This window comes from Pipistrellus hanaki (genome assembly GCF_964339955.1).
Source record: "Pipistrellus hanaki genome assembly, chromosome: 4".
Classification (NCBI taxonomy): domain Eukaryota; kingdom Metazoa; phylum Chordata; class Mammalia; order Chiroptera; family Vespertilionidae; genus Pipistrellus; species Pipistrellus hanaki.
This window is the reverse complement of record NC_140506.1, coordinates 35,279,502-35,299,534: the sequence shown is the minus strand read 5'-3', so window position 1 is coordinate 35,299,534 and position 20,033 is coordinate 35,279,502. Positions and strand designations below refer to the sequence as shown.

The 20,033-nt window shown below is 39.3% G+C and overlaps 1 protein-coding gene across 6 annotated transcripts in view; it reads left to right on the top strand.

Annotated features, from left to right (window-relative positions):
- The window catches only part of FAM169A (family with sequence similarity 169 member A), a 51,848-nt gene extending 32,520 nt beyond the window's left edge, over window positions 1-19,328 (top strand). For all 6 annotated transcript variants that reach the window (XM_084881370.1, XM_084881369.1, XM_084881368.1 and 3 more), the window contains 5 exons: window positions 1,512-1,551; window positions 2,293-2,443; window positions 7,835-7,991; window positions 12,769-12,972; window positions 15,368-19,328. In XM_084881370.1, the coding sequence (XP_084737496.1) occupies window positions 1,512-1,551; window positions 2,293-2,443; window positions 7,835-7,991; window positions 12,769-12,972; window positions 15,368-15,919 (1,104 nt within the window). In that variant the 3' untranslated portion in view covers window positions 15,920-19,328. The remainder of the gene's footprint in view (window positions 1-1,511; window positions 1,552-2,292; window positions 2,444-7,834; window positions 7,992-12,768; window positions 12,973-15,367) is intronic.
- Window positions 19,329-20,033: the final 705 nt, after the last annotated feature.

Sequence of the window (20,033 nt, the reverse complement as noted above, 5' to 3'; positions counted from 1 at the left end):
CAGTTGGGGGATATCAGGTCCGCGGGGGGGATATCAGGTCCGCGGGGGGGCAGTTGGGGGCGAGCAGGCTAGCAGGGGGGGACAGGTAGGGGTGAGCAGGCCGGCAGGGGGTAATACTGGGATCAGCAGGCCTGCAGGTGGGAGCAGGTGAGGACGACCAGGCTGGTGGGGGTTGCAGATGGGGGCAATCAGGCCAGTGGGGGGGGGGGCAGTTGGGGGTGAGCATGCTGGCAGGGGGGTAGTCGGGGGCAAGTAGGCTGGCGGGGGTGGGGAGGGTTGGGATTGATCAGACTGATAGGCAGAGTGGTTAGGAGCGATCAGGCAAGCAGGCAGGTGAGCAGTTAGGAGCCTGTGGTCCTGGATTGCGAAAGGGATTTCTGACTGCCAGTTTAGGCCCGATCACACAGTCGGACATCCCCCGAAGGGTCCCAGATTGGAGAGGATGCAAGCTGGGCTAAGGGACAATGTGCACGAATTTCATGCACTGGGCCTCTAGTAGGATAATAATTGCCTTAATAGAGCTCACATACAGCAAGTGATTACAGGTACATAAAAGAGTATATATGACTAATTCTGTGCAGGAACTGGAATTGGTGAAGTAGTAACTGAGCTGAAATGACCATTAAAAGGTATGTGGGAGTTCTGTGTTAGGAATTATAAGGGATGGCATGTATAAAACACAGAGGTGGAAAGAAAATGGTATGTTGAGTTTGTATTGTAGGTAGTGATAAACTATTAAATTTTATTTTATTTTTTGAAATGTAAAGGAGTAGCACAACTTGCAGATGGGAAGCATCACTGTCATCAAGGTGGAGAGGATTATGAGGCATGTGGCTGGAGTGAGGGATGCCAGTGAGGAGGCTATTGGAACAGTTCATGATGAAGATGAGAAAGGCCTGAACTAAAGCATTGGCAATACAAAGGAGAGGGCAGTTGAGAGATTCTGAAAGTCAGAATTGACAGGCTTTGTGGTTGATTGAGGGACAGGAAGAAGTCATTACTGTCTCACAGCCATTCTGGTTTGACAGAATTGTTACTGTCACTGAACTAAGATAGGGAATACTATTGGGAAAAGATTATTAAAATGATATTGTTCCGTTTGAGACAGGTTGGATGTGAAATTAGATGGAACATCCACTGGGGGGATATTTAATTAGAAATAGAGCTTTGGAAGTTGGAATTAACTTGTATATACTAGCAAATGTTGAAGTGAAGATAGTAGATAAAATGGCAAAGGGAATGCATGGGTTGAAAAGAGAATGTTGCTGAAGACAGAATACTGGAAACTCCAGTGTTTACAAGACATGAGATGGCTTGATAAGTTCTTAGCCTCATAATAATCTGGGCTATAACATAGCCTTTTTATTTCTTAAATACGTTTTAATTGATGAATAGTGAGTACAAAAAGTGCTATTTGAAAAATGTTTTAAAAGATTTTCTTTGACACTGAATAAAGTAGATCCACAGGGAGTAGATTGAGCATTTGGTTTTAATCTGTATCTCTATTTTAGGTTGATTCTCTAAAAGATGCTGTTGCAAGCACTTCTGAAGGTAAGAAATTCAGCTGATCTATTAGAACGTATTTGAAATACTTGGAATTAGTGTGTGTGTGTGTGTGTGTGTGTGTGTGTACACGCGCGCGCGTGTGCGCCTGCACAAGCAAACAAGTGAAGACTTACCCAGCTCTAAAGTCTAGTTCTGGGTTCTAATGCAGTGGTCGGCAAACTCATTAGTCAACAGAGAGGCAAACTGCGGCTTGCGAGCCTCAGTTTGCCAACCACTGTTCTAATGCCACCACTACCACTGATTTTGCTGTGTGAACAGAGTGAACTACGGTACCTCTCTTCCTTCTTTCTGTAAAATACAGACAGTATCATCTGTCTTATTTCCCAAGATTTAACAAGCCCCATTTCTATTATATTGCAGTCCAAATTCCCCAGTCATATTCAGATTCATTTAGTTTGGTCAGATTTCATGAAACCAGGAAAAGTAGAAAAATCTAATCTTCCCACTTACGCAGTGCAACTAATGTTTTATTTTAATATTAAATCCAATATTTTCCCCTGTATCATTTAGGGAGAATATATTAAAATTACACTATTTCATAAGGTTGACAGAGATTATTGGGAGAGAATATAAGTGAAAATGCAAAAAACACTTTGTAAAGCTCAAGATAACATGGAAATGTGAGGAATGAATATTGCAAAATCTGATATGAGAGAAAGGAAATGTATAATGGTGGGGATATATATAAACTAGCATAGTTCTTGCATGTCTGCTATTTTTTCTTAGGTCATGATAAAACATCAGTTTCCACTCGTACTCGAAGTAGTAATCTGAAGCGGCCAAAGGTTGAAAAGCGGTTTCAGCATTCTGAATTTAGTAGTCCTCCAGGGGAAGATGAAAAGACACCCCAGACTTCACCCACAGCTTCAGGAATTAAGTAAAGTATTGTTTATTTTACCCTCATTATTTTGTTTATTCTTATTTTCACATTATTAATATTTAGTAGTAGTATATTGTTCATGTAGCAAATGACCTTGGTATAGGAGTTGGTATTTGAATTTTTCTACAAGATTATTGTGTAACACTTACCAGTGATGTCACTTTGACAACGCTATAGGGAGAATGTGCTAGTAAGGGAATAGAATAAACTCATAAATTAGCCTCATAGGCATGAAAGTTCAGGAGAATATTCTATTGGTTATCCCAAATGTGTCATTATCACCAACTTTGAATTTGACAGTAGCTGTAATTTTTAGTAATGCTGAGGTGTGGTCAATTTAAAAAACCCTCAATTGTACATTATAACGGATTCATTTCACTGGGATATTGGATATAACATAAATTAGTGATAATTGTAATGATGCAGTAAGCTCCTCTTAATCAACAGAACACTTGGGTCAAAACGTTCCCTCTAGCCGAAACCGGTTTGGCTCAGTGGTAGAGCATCGGTCTTCGGACTGAAAGGTCCCGGTTTCGATTCCGGTCAAGGGCATGTACCTTGGTTGCGGGCGCATCCCTGGTAGGGGTTGTGCAAGAGGCAGCTGGTCGATGTTTCTCTCTCATCGACGTTTCTAGCTCTCTATTTCTCTCCCTTCCTCTCTGTAAAAAAATCAATAAAATATATTTAAAAAAACAAAACAAAAAAAAACTTTCCTTCTATTTTCCTTTGAATCTTATGAAAACAAGATTTTTAATTTTATATTAAATCTACACTTCTGCCCTACTAGTCCTACCAACTGTTCCTGAATCAACCATTCATAGTTTTGCCATTTTAGCTATAAAATTATTTTACTCATGTAGAAAATTTTGTATCTATACTAATTTTATTATGTAAATAATTTTTCATTTGTATAATTGTGTCAGTATGTAAATGTTTTATTTTAGTAAGAAATTCATGTTAAAGGCAATATAAATAGGTATTTAAATCGAGTAATTTTTGAATAGAATAAGAGTTTAGATAATTATGGTTTTCTCACTGAGCCACATTTTGATGTAATACACTTTTTAGAAGGAAATGTAACAATGTATTTTAAATTGAACATCTCAGAATGATATGGCATTCAGTTTGCTTTTCATAAACAACAGTAAGGCTATATACCTGAATGCTTCAGACACTACAAAGAACATAATTTTATCTTTGCCCTTGAAGAATACCTAGTGGTTTCTTATACATGTGTTTGTTTGTGGCACAGGTGAAGAGCATTGCAAAATAGATGGTGATGGTATAATAATAGAAGTGCAAATTACTGTGATGCATAGGAGAGCGTGACTGACTCTAAATTGAGGGGATGGAGACATTTGATATTTGGGCCAGGGCTTCAGAAATAAGTGGTGAATTAACAAGAAATTCTAGCCCAAGGGTTCACAAACTATGGTCCATAGGTCCAATCTGACTCTCCAACCGTTGTAAATAAAGCTTTATTGTAACACATCCATTAGTTTACATGTTTTTATGATTGCTTTTGAGTTAAGTGGCAGAGTTGAGTAGTTATTTAGAGATCATGTGGCCCACAAAACATAAAGGAAAAGTTTGCTGAGCCTGGCTCTATACCATGGATGTCCAAAGAACTTCCTGTAATGAAGGAAATGTCCTGTGTCTGCCCTGTCCAGTATGGCAGCCATTTGAGCACTTGAAGTATGGCTAGTGCTATTGAGGAATTGAATTTTTCATTTCATTTACTTTTAATTAACATAAATAGTAACACGTGTCTTATGGCTACTGTATTGCATTGTACAGATCTAGACTACAAGAATAACACAAACAAAGATACAAAACTAAGGGGAATGTTGATAAGGATATATAAGGTAAATGGTAGTGTTACTGAAACCAGGTTTCAACTGCCTGCTGCCACAGAAGCCAGACTTGTGAGACACATTCTGATGAAAAGGAAAGAGGTTTATTCAAGTGGTAGTCACCTGAGAAGACAGGGGACTCTTTGTCAAAAGCCCGTCTCAGCATCTCAGTGCAGACAGAGGTTTTTATAAGGAGGAACAGGGGAAGCAGAACAAAGAAATCATGATGAGGAAGTTGAGTAATTCTGTATATGCAGGCTAGTCCATTTCGATAAGGATCTCAAAACTGGTGAAGTGATAGTCTGGTGTGTATCACCCTGGTCTTCATCATTCTTGTTCTGCATCATCCTGGTTCTGTGGTTAAATATTAGCAAGTTTCCCAGAACTAGGATGACTGAAGGTCAGTCTGCATCTTTTGAATTTAGTTCCTAGGATTCTTATGCAAACACTAGAGGCCCGGTGCATGAAATTCATGCACGGCGGTAGCGGGGAGTCCCTCAGCCCATCCTGCACCCTCTCCAATCTGGGACTCCTTGGGGGATTTCTGACTGCCCATAGGGATCAGGCCAAAACTGGCAGTCGGACATCCCTCTCACAATCCAGGACTCCTGGCTACCAACTGCTTGCCTGCCTGCATGCCTGATTGCCCCTAACTGCTTCTGCCTGCCAGCCTGATCACCCCCTAACCACTCTTCTGCTAGCCTGATCGACGCCTAACTGCTCCCCTGCCAGCCCAATTGCCCCCAACTGCCTTCCCTGGCTGGCCTGGTTGCCCCCAACTGCCCTCTCCTGCAGGCCTGGTCCCCCCAACTGCCCTTCCCTACCAGCCATCTTGTGGCAGCCATCCTCTGACCACATGTGGTGGCCATCTTGTGCTAGGGCGTGATGGTCAATTTGCATATTACCTCTTTATTGTATAGGATGCTGTTCATCTATAAGCTAATATTAGTCAGAATCAGCATTTACAGAAACAGTGTCAAGAAGAATGGTGGGGTGAGTTACAATTTCTCATTGTTACAGTAGTATCTAGTAGGAGGTAAGAATATAAGGGTCTGGTCTTGTTAGACTTTAAAGGGAGCTATACCTTACTAGTGGCCTGGTGCACAAAATTCGTGCACAGAGGAGGCAGTTCCCTCAGCCCAGCCTGCCCCCTTGCACAGACTGGGAGCCCTCAGGGGATGTCCTACTGTGGGGAGCAGGCCTAAGCTGCAGTCTGGCCTCCCTCTGTGGGAGGCAGCTGGACTGATCAGGGGAAGGCGCAGCCCCCTCACCCTGCTGCTATAGCTGCCAAGGTGCTCTCATCAACACAGACTCCAGTCCCTTCACCATGAAAACATGACAACTTTCTTTAGGCATTTTCAAGATGTGTCTTTCATAGGATATGACATTTCTTTCTTTTTTATCCTCACCTGAGGATATGTTTCCATTGATTTTTAGGGAGTGTGGAAGAGAGAGGGAAAGACAGAAATATCAATGTGAGAGGGACACTTTGATTGGTTGCCTCCTGCATGAGCCCTGACCTGGGCCCCGGCCAGGGAGGAGCCTGGAACCTAGGTTACATGCCCTTGATCAGAATCGAACCCTGACCCTGTGGGCGGCAGGCTGAGGCTCTATCCACTGAGCCAAACCTACTCGGGCAGGATATGATATTTCTTAGACTCTCCAGCAGCAAACCTTCATTTTTTCCTTCAGGAGTGTGGTGGAAAAACCCTAGATCACCTTCTTGGATTCTTATTACCCAAGTTATCAAGAACACTGCAAGTGGCAGCTTACAGGGAGTTTTGTCAATGAGCGGTCAGAAAAGGTGTTTATGCTCAAACTGGTTTGGCTCAGTGGATAGAATGTCGGCCTGCAGACTGAAGGGTCCCAGGTTTGATTCCTGTTAAGGGCATGTACCTTGTTTGGGGGCACATCCCCAGTGGGGAGTGTTCAGGAGGCAGCTGATGTTTTTCTCTCAATGATGTTTCCAACTGTCTATCCCTTTTCCTTTTCTCTGTAAAAAAAAATTTAATAAAATATATTTTTAAAAAAGAAAAGGTATTTCCTCTGCAGCTCATGTACAGAGGACTCCCTGCATTGTGTCCACTGGGCTAGGGGTGTGTCCCCGCCACCCTGTGTGGGGGGGGGGCATGCTTCTGAGGCTGGCAGCCAGCCCCACGTCATGGGTGCCGGGCTTGGGAGCATGCGGAGATCCCCGGCCATTGTGTGGCACTGCCCAGCCTCCACATGCCCCTGAGGCCGCCAGCCAGTCCCGTGTTGTGGGCGCTGGGCTTGGAGGCGTGTGGAGATCCTAGGCCTTGCTGGGCTGGGGGTGTAGACCTGGGCTGCTGCTTGGCAATGGCACAAGTGCAAGCATTCGCTGGGCGGGAATATCTGCCACGTCGCCATGGTGACGCGGGGATGTTCCCGCCCCACCCTCAGCCGCTTGGTGTCTGCACCTGTAGGCCTGGGGTGGCTGGGGATGTTCTGGGACCCCGGCCGCTCAGGGTCTACGTGTTGGCCTACAGGCAAGGATTGGCCTGGATCCCAAGGATGTTCCCGGGACCCAGGCCGCTCAGTGCCCGAGTATTCAAATTAACCCGCCATCTTTGTTGGATTAATTTGCATACTCCTGTTTGGTGAGCGTAGCGGAGGTACAGTCAATTTACATGTTTCTCTTTTATTATATAGGATTCTCTAAGCCATAGAAAACTATCAGTTTTCTGAGTGGGGCTGTCACAGGTACAGATATCTATATGAGAAACACAGCTCTGAAAACCTTACTAAAGAATAAGTATTAAGATGAATTGGGTGCCCTGGTTGGTGCGTCTAAATTGGTTGAGTGTTGTTCTGAGCTCTGAAACGTTGCCGATTTGATTCCTAGTCAGGGCACATGCCCAGGTTGTAGATACAATATTGGTTGAGGTGTGAATGAGAGGCAACTGATCGATATTTTACATCACTATTTTCCCCAACCTCCTTGTCTATCTATCTGTCTGTCTATCTATCATCTATCTATCTATTATCTATATATCTAGAAAAGATGAGTTGGGAGAAGTTACTGTGAGAATTCTCCAGAGAGAATTGGGGCTTGAAAATGGTATTAGTAAGTTAGGGATATGTTTGAAAGGCATTTCGGAAGTAGAACTAAACCATATCATATATGGTACAAACTGATATTTTTGAGAAAGAAAGAGACATTATAATATGCTAATGCTGGGATAAAAGCCTTAAACGCTATAGTCCCAGGTATACTAGGATGTATGTTTACTTTAATAGAATAAGATATTATCAGATACGAATAAAGGGAAGATCTTGTTTACATGTTTGAAAAGATGTTGATGTTATTAATTGAATTGGAGAACAAGATAGGAAGGAGAATCAATTTATAGGATGAAAAGGTTGGTCTTGGACCTGTAAAATTTGAAATTGTTGACTGAACAACACTTAGTTGGTTCTTTAAAGTGTTACTTTATTAACAGATTTCTGAAATTATATTCATCCTTAAGAAAGCATGTAAGAATGGGTTTTTTTGTTTGTTTGTTTTTGTTTTTAGGTTGGAGTCTACTCCACGCATATCAGAGAGCTCAGAAGAATTACCAAAAGAAGAACATGTACAGAATGTGATAGAATTTGACAACGGAAATAGTGATAAAGATGCTCATTCAGCTCCTGAAACCCAGTCACATCTGGAGAAGCAAGATACTGAAAAGGTGGGAGATCACTTACTAAATAAAATGAATGGAAGTATACAAAATCTTAACTTTCTTTTTTTTTTAAAATATATTTTATTGATTTTTTACAGAGAGGAAGAGAGAGGGACAGAGAGTCAGAAACATCGATGAAAGAGAATCATCGATCAGCTGCCTCCTGCACACCCCCTACTGGGGATGTGCCCGCAACCAAGGTACATGCCCTTGACTGGAATCGAACCTGGGACCCTTCAGTCCGCAAGCTGAAGCTCTATCCACTGAGCCAAACCGGCTTCGGCTTAACTTTCTTTATCTACCTTATAGAACCAGTTAGAATGCTTTAAGGTCCAACAGGTCTTTAATTGCAATCCTATTTTGGTTAGGAGGATATGAATGAGTTTCCCAGAAAAATAAATATGACTACAAATTCCTGCTAAAATAACTAAATTCATATAAAAACAAAAGACAAAAAACACCAGAAAATATTCAGGAAAATCCTTTGTGACTAAAATCTGTATCTGGCTTGATTTCTTTAGTTCCTCAAATATTTATCCATATCTTCTTTTTTCTTCTCTATTAATTTCCTTTCCTTTTTCTTTAATATTTTTAATCTTCTCCTCTCTACAGATTACTTATTTCTTCTTTCATATGTGCTGAAGTTTCTTTAAAAATCTTTTACCTGCTTGCTGAATCCAACCAGTAGCTAAACTGGTGAAACTACCAATTTTATTTTCTTAACTTACACCAATTTAGCTTTCTCTATTTCTTGAAACTCTATTTTTAAATAACTTTTTTTTTTCTTGTAGAAAATTTGGAAAACAAAGTACATATTTTAAAAAGAGACTAATGGGTTGCTTCTATATCATGGCTCTTGTAAATAATGCTGCAATGAACATAGGTGTGCATGTATTCTTTCAAATCAATGTTTCAAGTTTCTTCAGATACATTCCCAGAATTGGAATCCTAGGTCATAAGTCAATTCCATTTTTAATTTTTTGTTTTGTTAATTCTCACCTGAGGATATTTTTCCATTGATTTTTAGAGTGGAAGGAAGGGGGGAGGGGAGAGAGAGAGACAGACAGACAGACAGACAGACATAGACATTGAGACATTGAAGTTACAGAGCCACGTCGCTTGGTTGCCTCTCGCATGTGCCTTGATCAGGACTGGGGATCGAGCCTGCAACCAAGGTACATGTCTTGACCAGAATTGAACCCATGACCCTTCAGACTGTGGGCCAACACTCTATCACAGAGCCAAAATGCCTAGGGTTCATTTTTAATTTTTTGAGAACGTCCACACTGTTTTGCATAGTGGATGCGCCCATCTGCATTCCCACCAACAGTGCATGAGGTTCCTTTTTTCCCACGTGCTCTCTAAGACTTGTTGTTTATTGATTTATTGATAACTTTTTTGATAGGTGTGAGGTGGCATCTCATTGTGGTTTTAATTTGCATTTTTCTGATGATTAGTGATGTTGAGCATCTTTTTATATCTCTATTGGCCTTCTGTATGTCCTCTGGAGAAGTGTCTAGTCAGGTCTTTTGCTTACTTTTTAGTTGGGTGATTTGCTTTTCTGGTGTCATTTTCTGTGTTTTTTATGAGTTTTGAATATTAACCACTTATCAGATATATCACTGTCAAATATCTTCTCCCATTCAGTTGTTTGTCTTTTTGTTTTCTTGATAGTTTCCCTTACTGTGCAAAACCTTTTTAATTCAATGTAGTCCCATTTATTTTTTTCTCATTTCCCTTACCCAAGAAGATGTATCAGAAAACACATTGCTAAGAAAAATGTGCAGTATTTTACTGCCTATGTTTTCTTATAATAGTTTTATGGTTTTACATTTAAGTCTTTAATCCATTTTGAGTATATTCTTATATTATTGGCCAGGTGCACGAAATTCGTGCACATTAAAAGGGGATTAATTAGAGGAAATAATTTAATATTGCTACTTGCCCTTTCTCTATAATATAAGTGTCAGAGATGAAAGAAAGTTAGTAAAATGTGTATGAAAACCTTCCTCCTGTGAGAGTCTGGGGCACACCATAGGACCCAGAGTAAAGTCCCTGCCCACCCACATGTACCTCAAAATCACATGAGACCCAGATCTGGCTGCCCCCCCACCCATTAGGATAGTTCCAGACCCAGCCAGTTCCACCCTTGTCAAGTCCCGCTGGGCAGGGGGCGTAGCCTCAGGTCCTCTGGCCCAGCGCCAGGATGGGGGGTGTGGCCTGAGGTCCCCCGTCCTGGTGCTGGGGCCGGGGGAGCAACCTGAGGTCCCCTAGCCCAGCACCAGGATGGGAAGTGCACATTGAGGTCCCCCAGGTGTGGCCTCAGGTTCCCCAGCCTCCACCAGGGCAGGGGCCGCAGCCTGAGGTCCCCTGCCAAGCCCTTGACTGTTGGGGGAGGGCACAGCCTGAGGTCCCCTGCCAAGCCCTACGGGGGCACGGGAGGGCGTACCCTCAGGTCCCTGCTGATGGCTCGTTAAGGCTCCTTATGGGAACTTCGCCTTAGCTGTGGGTGCAGCCATCTTTGTGATGGAGTGATGGTCATTTAGCATATTTCCTCTTTATTACATAGGATATAGTTAAGAAGGTGGTATAGCAACCCAAATACTACCCATCAATAAATGATGGATAAAAAAAGCTGTGGTACATATACATACACAATAGAATAATATTCAGCCGTAAAAAACAAAATTGTACTCTTTGTGACAGCATGAATGGACCCAGGTGGTATTGTGTTAAGTGAAATAAGTCAGACTGAGAAAGATAAATACCATATAATTGCACTTAACATGCAGAATCTAATGAACAAAATAAACAAAATTAAAACATACACATAGATACAGAGAACAAACTGACAGTTGTCAGAGGAGAGGGGGGTAAAGGGGCTGGGTGAAAAAGGTGATGGGATCAAACCATATAAATTGGTAGTTACAAAATAGTCACAGAGATGTAGATTATAGCATAGGGTACGCAGTCAATAATATTGTGATAAATATGTGTGGGGCCAGGTGGGTACTTGAAGCAACGGGAGGACCACTCTACAAAGTACTTGATTTTTAAAGCTACTTTGCTGTACATCTGAAACTAATACAGAGTAATATTGAATGTAAATTATATTTGAAAAATAAAAAAGATTTATGTGCACCTAGATGCTTATGGATATATATATATATATATATATATATATATATATGCTTTTTTTCTCTTTTAAAAACTTAATATTAACTGTACATACTTTATTTAACCAGTTTTATTTGTCCAACAATATATTGAGCACATATTATAGGTCACCTGTGACACTTTTATTCAATTCCAGTGGATTTCCTGACCTAGATTGACTACTCTCTCTTCAAGATTCTCTAGCTCCCTTGCTTTTTAACACTACTGTATTTTAGTTTCTTGGTTTTCCTCTCTTAAATTTTGTTTAATTTATTTTTTAACTGTTCTGCTTTTTCATCTTTGTGGACATTCTGAAAGACTCAGTTCTTGACTTTCTGCTCTTTGGTTCATGCTCTCTCTTTTGAAAATGCATCCAGTCTCTTGGATCAATAAGGGGATGATCAATAACTGTCGACATTCAATATTGATCCAGAGTGTTGTCTCATAATGTTACTTGCTTTCTGAATATTTCTGTTTAGACAGATGTCTTTTATCATCTTAAATTTAACACAATCTCTGTTCTTTCTTATCACTTCCATGTTGAGCCTTTTTAAACAAAATTTCTTACCTTTTTTTTCTGTTCCCAACACTAAAACTGGTGGGACTGAGTTGTTCTCCTCTGTTGCTTCTCACTTTTAGTTACCAGAATTCTGTTTTTTAAAGCTTTTGCTCTATTTTTCTCATTTTCTTCCTTTTGATATGTCTTCTGCCCTATTGCTCCTTTTGTGAGTTTTATTGTAATTGCTTTCTTTGTGCAAGTTATTTTGTATACCTAATCCCCTGATTCCAATAGTCCTATGGAAAATGTTCTTTATCTGATTTCAAGGGTTCTATATAATTCAGCCAAATCTATTTCTGAACACTTGAGCACATCAGTTTTCTTATTTTTAAAATGGTAATAAAATGCCTTCTAACCATTAGAATATCAATAGGATTAGAAACATTAGACTTTAAATAGAAAATTGGTAAACATTGGAAGATTTTTAGAAATTGCAGGGTTTGTGTTATCAGATCACTTTTCTATATTTTAATGTGAGTTAAGGAGGATTGTTCAGAAATGACCCTAAGTTAACTAGACAAGGAACTGAGATTGGGGGCTCATTTATCCCTGTAGGCATCTGCAGCCAAACTCAGCTTCCCACAGGATTGCTAGTGTTCCTTCCCCTGGCAGGTTAAACTCACTTCCTACAGGCGCCGAAGATAGTAAGTGCTGAGTAGCTGGTTTTCTTTAAAGAGGTGGCACCACATCTAGACTCTCTCTGGTGCTTTTTTACTGAAAAGGTTCCTCCCATAATTGCCCTTTGAGAAGGAAGAGCAAGAAGGGGCAGGTTCTCATTATTGAATCTCAAACCCACACGGTGCCCATAGCGTATCCAGTTCCTGTCCTCTCTCCATGAGAACAGGAGGAGTTTGGGGTACTTATGGATTCTTTTCTTTTATTGACCCTGCCTCATACATTTCCCCTTTTCCCCAATAACACTATTCTTTAACCCTTGCCCTATAATGTGGTAGAATTTATCTTGCGTCCTAGTACCTGGCAGATAGGACTGAGAATGGATCCACATTACATGACAAATAAGTGAGCCAGTAATTATGTCCTGATTTATCCCCCTCCACCTCTGTGTAGGAATTTGAATTAGAGCCTATGAATGGTGAAGTAATGGATGATACTATTAAGACCTCTCCTATACCTGAAGAGAATGACACTCTTGGTGAAGTTTTAGATGAAGAATTAAAATTGCAGTCTTTAAATTCCAATGAAGACCCTACAAATCTTGTTCCACTGGTGGTAGAATCTTCAAAACCCCTTGAGGCTGTTGCACAGGATAAGGTAAGAGGGAAATAACCTCATTTTTTTGTTTGTTTTATTAATCCTTACCTGAGGATATTTTTTCCATTGATTCTTTTTAGACAGAGTAGGAGGGAGGGGGGAGAGACAGAAAGAGAGAAACAAATTGATTGGTTGCCTCCTGCATGAGCCCCTGGAATTGAGCCTGCAACTGAGGCTGTGCCCTTAACCAGAATTGAATCCTGAACCCTTCAATCTGTGGGCTGACAGAAAACTGACTAGCCTAATATTTTATAGTTAACATAGTCCAATGTTGGTGACATGGCAAGGGCAGTGTAGTATGTATATTTTTCTCCTTTAACATGTACAGTCCTTTAGGAAAATTAAATTTTATATTAGATTTAGTATTTTACAGAGATGCAATCAGTAATATTTCATAAATTAAAATCTTTATAACCTAACTAGAAGCCTGGTGTATGAAATTCATGCATGAAGGGGGGTTGTCCCTCAGGCCCGCTTGCACCCTCTCCAATCTGGGACCCCTTGGGGGATGTCTGACTGCCCTCTCATAATCCAGGACTGCTGGCTCCCAACTGCTCACTTGCCAGCCTTCCTGGTTGCCCCTAATCACTTCTGCCTGCCAGACTGATCACCCCCTAACCACCCCCCTGCCAGCCTGATTGATGCCTGTTTCCCTGCTAGCCTGTTTCCCCTTAACTGCCCTCCCCTGCAGGCCTGGTCACCCCTAACTACCCTTCCCTGCAGGCCTGGTCCCCCCAACTGCCCTCCCTTGCAGGCCTGGTCCCCTCCCCCCCCAAACTACTCTCCTCTGCAGGCCTGCGTCCTGCCCAACTGCCCTTCCCTGCAGGCCCTGTTGCCCCAACTTCCCTTCTCTGTTGGCCTGGTCCCTCCCAACTGCCCCCCCCTGCTGTCCATCTTGTGGTGGTCATCTTGTGTCCACATGGAGGCAGGATCTTTGACCACATGGGAGCAGCCATCTTGTGTGTTGAAGTGATGGTCAATCTACATATTACTCTTAAAAATTTTTTTTTAAATATTTTATTGATTTTTTTTTTTTAACAGAGAGGAAGAGAGAGGGATAGAGAGCTAGAAACATCGATGAGAGAGAGTCATGGATCAGCTGCCTCTTGCACACCCCCCACTGGGATTGTGCCCGCAACCAAGGTACATGCCCTTGACCGGAATCGAACCTGGGACCCCTCAATCCACAGGCTGATGCTCTATCCACTGAGCCAAACTGGTTTCGGCTGCATATTACTCTTTTATTAGATAGGATAGAGGCCTGGTGCATGGGTGGGGGCCAGCTGGTTTGCCCTGAAGGGTGTCCTGGATCAGGGTGGGGGTTCCCTCGGGGTATGGGAGGCTTGGGCCAGGGGCCTGTTGTGGTTTGCAGGCCGGCCATGCCCCACCAGCAACCCAAGCGGAGGCCCTGGCAGCTGGGATTCATGTATCTTCTACAATTGAAGCCTTCTGCTCACTCTGTGGTGGCAGCCATTTCTGTTGGAATTTATTTACCTTCTGTAATTGAAACTTTGTACCCTTGAGTGGAGGTCTTGGCCAGCAAGAGCAGGTAGAAAGCTTGGATTCCTCCATTGCCGGGGAAACCAAAGCCTCCCTCCTGCTCTCTGTGGCTGCAGCCATCTTGGTTGGGTATATTTGCATATTTGCTCTGATTGGCTGGTGGGCGTGGCTGGTGGGTATAGTGGAGGTATGGTCAATTTGCATGTTAGTCTTTTATTATATAGGATTCATTCTTACAAAATGAGTTTTTGTAGAGGGAAAAGCTTAGAAAAATGAATAAAAATTTTTTTGTCAAATATTTGAGTACCTATTTGCTTACATGATCATTTAATTTGTTTAATTAGGGAAACAGATTAGTGGGAAAAACTTGGACTATTTTAAAAGAAATTTAATTTTTTATTTTGAATATTTTAATATAAAGCTAAAAAACTGTTGTATAGGATTATTTTATTAGCATCTTGGATAAATAAATGAATAAAATTTCCATTGCCCTTACCTGTCATCTAAACAAAACCATAGTCAAATTTAGTGGGGTGGCATAGTGTCACGTCCCAAGGGACTCTCGATTCTGGCTCCAGTAACACCAAGAAAATAAAAACTTTTGAACTGAATCATTGCTTTGAAAAATCTTGATCTGAAATTTAAAATATCTTAAGTACTTCTTTGAATTAAAATTATTCTTTTTATCATATCGTTAAAGCAAGAACTTAATGTATGCAAATTATCAAAGACAATTTTGAAGAAATTGACTTGTACTAAGAATATGTACACATGGTTAAGTAATGAATACTTAAGTCTTTAAAATGTAGTTTAGTGTCATTATATATTGGTTTCTAAGAATAATTTGTGTAAGGACTATGTTGGAAAAGTTTGCTCACCAGGTTTTATTTTTTAGACCTCACTTGTAACTGACTCAGAAGAGTTGTTAAACGAAGGCCCATCTGATGATGGGAAGGGGCACACAGAAGAGAAACTGCCACAAGTTCAAAGAAAGAAGGCACATTTTGTGAGTTCAGACAATGTTGCCACTATCCCACATGAAGAACGATCTGACAGTGGTTTTCCAAACTCTGTGGTAGCTGAACTTTCTGAAGAACCGATCTCTGAAAATTTGTCACCCAATACTCCTCCCCCATTGGAAGACCAGGTTGAAGAGGGGGTGTCTGAGCCCCAGGAAACATCTCCAGGTCTTCCTCAGAGTTCTTTGATCGAGGTTGAACTTGAAGATATGCCATTTGCACCGAATGCAGGACAGAAGAACCAGTCAGAGGAGCAGTCGGAAGGATCTTCTGAGCAGCTGGATCAGTTTACACAGTCAATAGAAAAAACGGTGGATAGCAGCTCAGAGGAAATAGAAGTGGAAGTGCCTGTTGTAGACAGGCGGAATTTAAGAAGAAAGGCCAAAGGATATAAAGGACCCGCTAAGAAGAAAGCCAAGCTGACCTGAAGAAATGCAGAAATCCTCTTCTTTGTAACGTGATTGTTTTTAAGATACGGTAATAAATAGCACGGGGCACAGGACAAAAATTCCGGAACTTCCCTTTGAGCTTATTTATGATGTTATTTTTCCCTCCTCCTTAGGACTTAGGATTCATCATTGTTTTAATTTTTAGGCTATTTTGTGTAAATACAGTTTTTTAATTTTTATTAACCATGTTTCAATTTTGGGAAACCAGATCATACCATATTTTCTTTAGTAGTTGGGGCCATCTGACCCTAAATATTTCAGGATACATAAATTAAAAAAATGGAAAGTAGGAGGCTTTTCATTGTGAGGATTACAGAAATCTTTTACTGTAATCTTTTACTGAGTTTTAAATAGTAAACTTGGGGAGTGTTCTAGAAGTTTTAGCTTAAATATTAAAACTAATCACCATTTAAAAAAATGTAGGCATGCCTAAACAAAAATGGCAGTAAATTAGAATAATTCCGACTGAATGAGAGCACAAATACCAGAAATTTATGGTGGAAGGTTTATGAGGACGGTATTTTGGCCTTTTATTTCATTGTTGTATAGATGCAGTTTCTTCCTTTGACTTTTCTAAATAGGCACAGACACTCCAACTCCTTATAACATCTAATATTAACAGTAGTGCTAGGGATTAACTGGCATGTAGGTACTCATAAAGTTGGGGAATATACTTTTGTTCACCTAGTTAACATGTACAAATTAGAAGTAAGAGGTCCCTTCTTAAGTTATCCTTAATCCTGCTACTGCCCTTATTCTAGAATTTTATTTATATTCCTCTCAGCGTTCATCTACTTGCCTAACTCACGGAGTGAATCCTGACAAAAGATTTGCCTGCCTGCCTGCCAGCTTATGCCCTTGGCATCATTTTTGGGTAGGTATGAAACTGTGCCCTACAATCTTAGATCTGGATGACAGCAATAATGCTGCCCTCGGAGCTGTAGTTACCAGAGCTTAAATCAAATTGGAGGCTTTCTTCTTCAGTCTTGCTTTTCGTTCTTGATTTGTTTTGTGAGGACAGGTTATAAGCAGCCTGTTCATTGTGTTGCCATAGCAAAGGCCTTTGCCCAGGAAAACTTAAAAAAACAACAAAACTCTCAATTGTTAATTTTTGTAATTTGTTTAGAAATGAACAAAATGGTTATTTTTAGGGTCCAAATAGAATCTTGAAACAGTACTGCTTTTTGGAAGAATTATGTATACTCAGATGTGTACTTCAGTTGAAGAATGCTTTGAAACCACTTAGATTGTTTTTAAAACAGGCTTGGTTCTTTATGAAAAAAAGAGTTAGGGCTTTTTGTCATTATTTGACAAATAATGCTAAGGATTGATGATAAATGTTTTTTAGTCCACAGTCGTTATGTTGTTACATTTTTCAGGGGGATCTTGGTATTTTAGAAAGATCTAAGTTCTTTAAGCAGCAAAATGGCAAACCTTCCTATTCATTGTAAAATTTTGAGTACTTGTATCCCCAAATTTTCTTTAATTATTGGTTGGGATAAGCCAGATTTCACACTAAATGAAAATTACAGCGCTTTGGCTATTTTCTCAAAAAAAGCAAATAAGTGAAAGAAAAAAAGTATTACTATAAATTCCCTATCAAATGTTTGTCTTATATATTTTATGAAAAACATTTGTTAAAACCACAAATAGGGAACTAAAGATTAAGGTTTAGTGAGTTCTTATTCTTAACCTTTCCACTTTAAATTTCTTATAATAAAAATTCAACACTTATTTTACTTGGGATTATTCATTTTCTCTTTAAAATACTTTCTTTAAAAAAGTAGAATTTAAGAAGGTTGAATGCACTGACAACTCTTGATGTGTGAATACAGTTACTGAATTCACAAAAAGAAATGGTTATTCATGTATGATTGCTAGGGACTAACAGTATAAACTTATTGAACTTGTTTGGTTTACTCTTAAACAAGATGTGAATTTTAGGCAATTTCAAAACTTTTTGTTCAGCACATAAAGAAAACTTGTTACACGTTGTCTTGCAAAAAATGTTATTTTGGCACTTATAGATAGGACACGTTGTCTTGCAAAAAATGTTATTTTGGCACTTAGGAGAAAAAGTGAGTCCCATGAAAAACACGTTTACTAACATGTTCATTTTCAGTAAAGAATGTGATAAAACATGTCAACCAGGAAACTAATTAAAACTTAATCAGATACTTGTTTTTGCAAGTCATTAATAAAACTTTCAGAACTAGAGGACAGAAATTTGATTTCAAACAACTAGTCCAATTGTTGAGTGTCCAGTCATTCTGTAATCCTTTGTGGATTGTTTTGTTTAGAAATCTTATTCTTAGAGAAGGAAGTTCACTTTAGTTTGTGTAAATACGTATGTATTTCCTTGTGTAATATACAGCAGTTAACAAAATTTTAGTTCTACTTTTAAGTTTATTAAATTGCTAGACATCACAGAAATAAGTATATTTAAGGTTTATGAGGGCAGTATTTTGGCCTCTTAATTCATTTATTATAAAGCTCCTCTACAGCTTTTAAAGATGAGAGGATCTATTATGATTTTTTACAAAATCAAATAGCATGACAGAATATCAGTCACTTGCTTAAATTGTCTATATTCATGGTGTTTCCCATTAAGTACAGAGAATTATCACAGGAAGGATAACAACTAGTGATTAATGGTTCACTTTTTGCTGACCACCAGAACACTGTACTACCTAACATGGTTTCAGTGACTTTAGAAGATTATCTTGGTGGGTTATGATTACATCAAATTGAGTTTACCTAGTATCTGTTATCTGCTCTTATGTTCTGCTTTACCCTTAGGGATTACCTTCTAAATTTGGTCACACCAGCAAACAAACAGATTCTTAAAAGTGTAAATAAAGAACTTATACTAACATTACTCATCTGTGTAACAGTATTTTACAAATTTATTTCTGCCTGGTATGTCCATTAACATCAATATTGTTTAAGGCGTTGCCTGATATTTCATGGATGTGATTAGTTATGTTTCTTTAATATCACGCTTTCTTTGTATAATTTGCTCATTTAAAAAAAAAATCTCAGTTCTGTAGCATCATGTGCTTATTACCTTTAGTCAGTGTTTTCTTTCATCTTCCAAAACCTAAGTCATTCATTTCTATTTGTGGCAAAATCATGTTAAAACTAATTGTAAGAAAGGTTAAGCTTCTGTCATTGTGAAGTAATTGTATTATCCTGGATAGTCATTCCCAAGGACTAGCCAGCCTTTCTTTTCCTGTCTGTGTTCCAAACCTATTGTTTTTAGTACTTACAAAAGATATTGCAGTATTTAGAATAGCAAGTCTTACTGAAATTTTCTTGGTAGTTGTTTTTTGTTTTGTTTTGTTTTTTAGTTTAAAAGTAGTAATTAAACATATATTTTGTGATTGTTCGTGGTCTCTGTTTTGAAATTCTTTCCCTTTTCCCTAATTTCACTGATGGTGTGTTTAGAAACTGGATTTGTTCATATGGGTTGTACCTTCAAAACAGATTTTTAAAAATAAACAATTTAAAACGATTATAGATTAATATGTAGACACCCTAAAACTCAAAGCCACAAACATAATTTATATCACAAAGGTGCTTTGACAGTTACCCTAAAACATGATCTTTTTTATATTATGTAATTACAAATATATTTGTCTTTTAAGGTTATCAGTGCAGTCTTTTTCTTTTTAAAACCATTTTTTCCCTTGGAATTATTAAAACAAAATTTTCAGATTCTAAAAATATAAATATACTACCCTGAGTTCAGAATACAGAAAATGCTAAAAGTATAAACATTTTGGTGTTTTTCTTGTTGCAGATAGAAAGCACAGTTCCAAGTAGGAGTTACTATATATAATGAGAAAAAAAAAATGTTTAAAATACTAACTACTGATTTACTATCTGAAGAAATTAAGGATTAATTATGGGAGAAAAGATTTACCTAAATTCCTTCTGAATTCAACTTACTGTAGTGTACCTTTTCTCGTATGCCTTTAATGTGAATACTTTATAAACTTAAACATTACTAGATGTGTTAATGCTACATTTTTTACAACTAATGATGACTAAATGAGGTGAGGTTTTAGATATGATAGTTTTATAGCCTAGG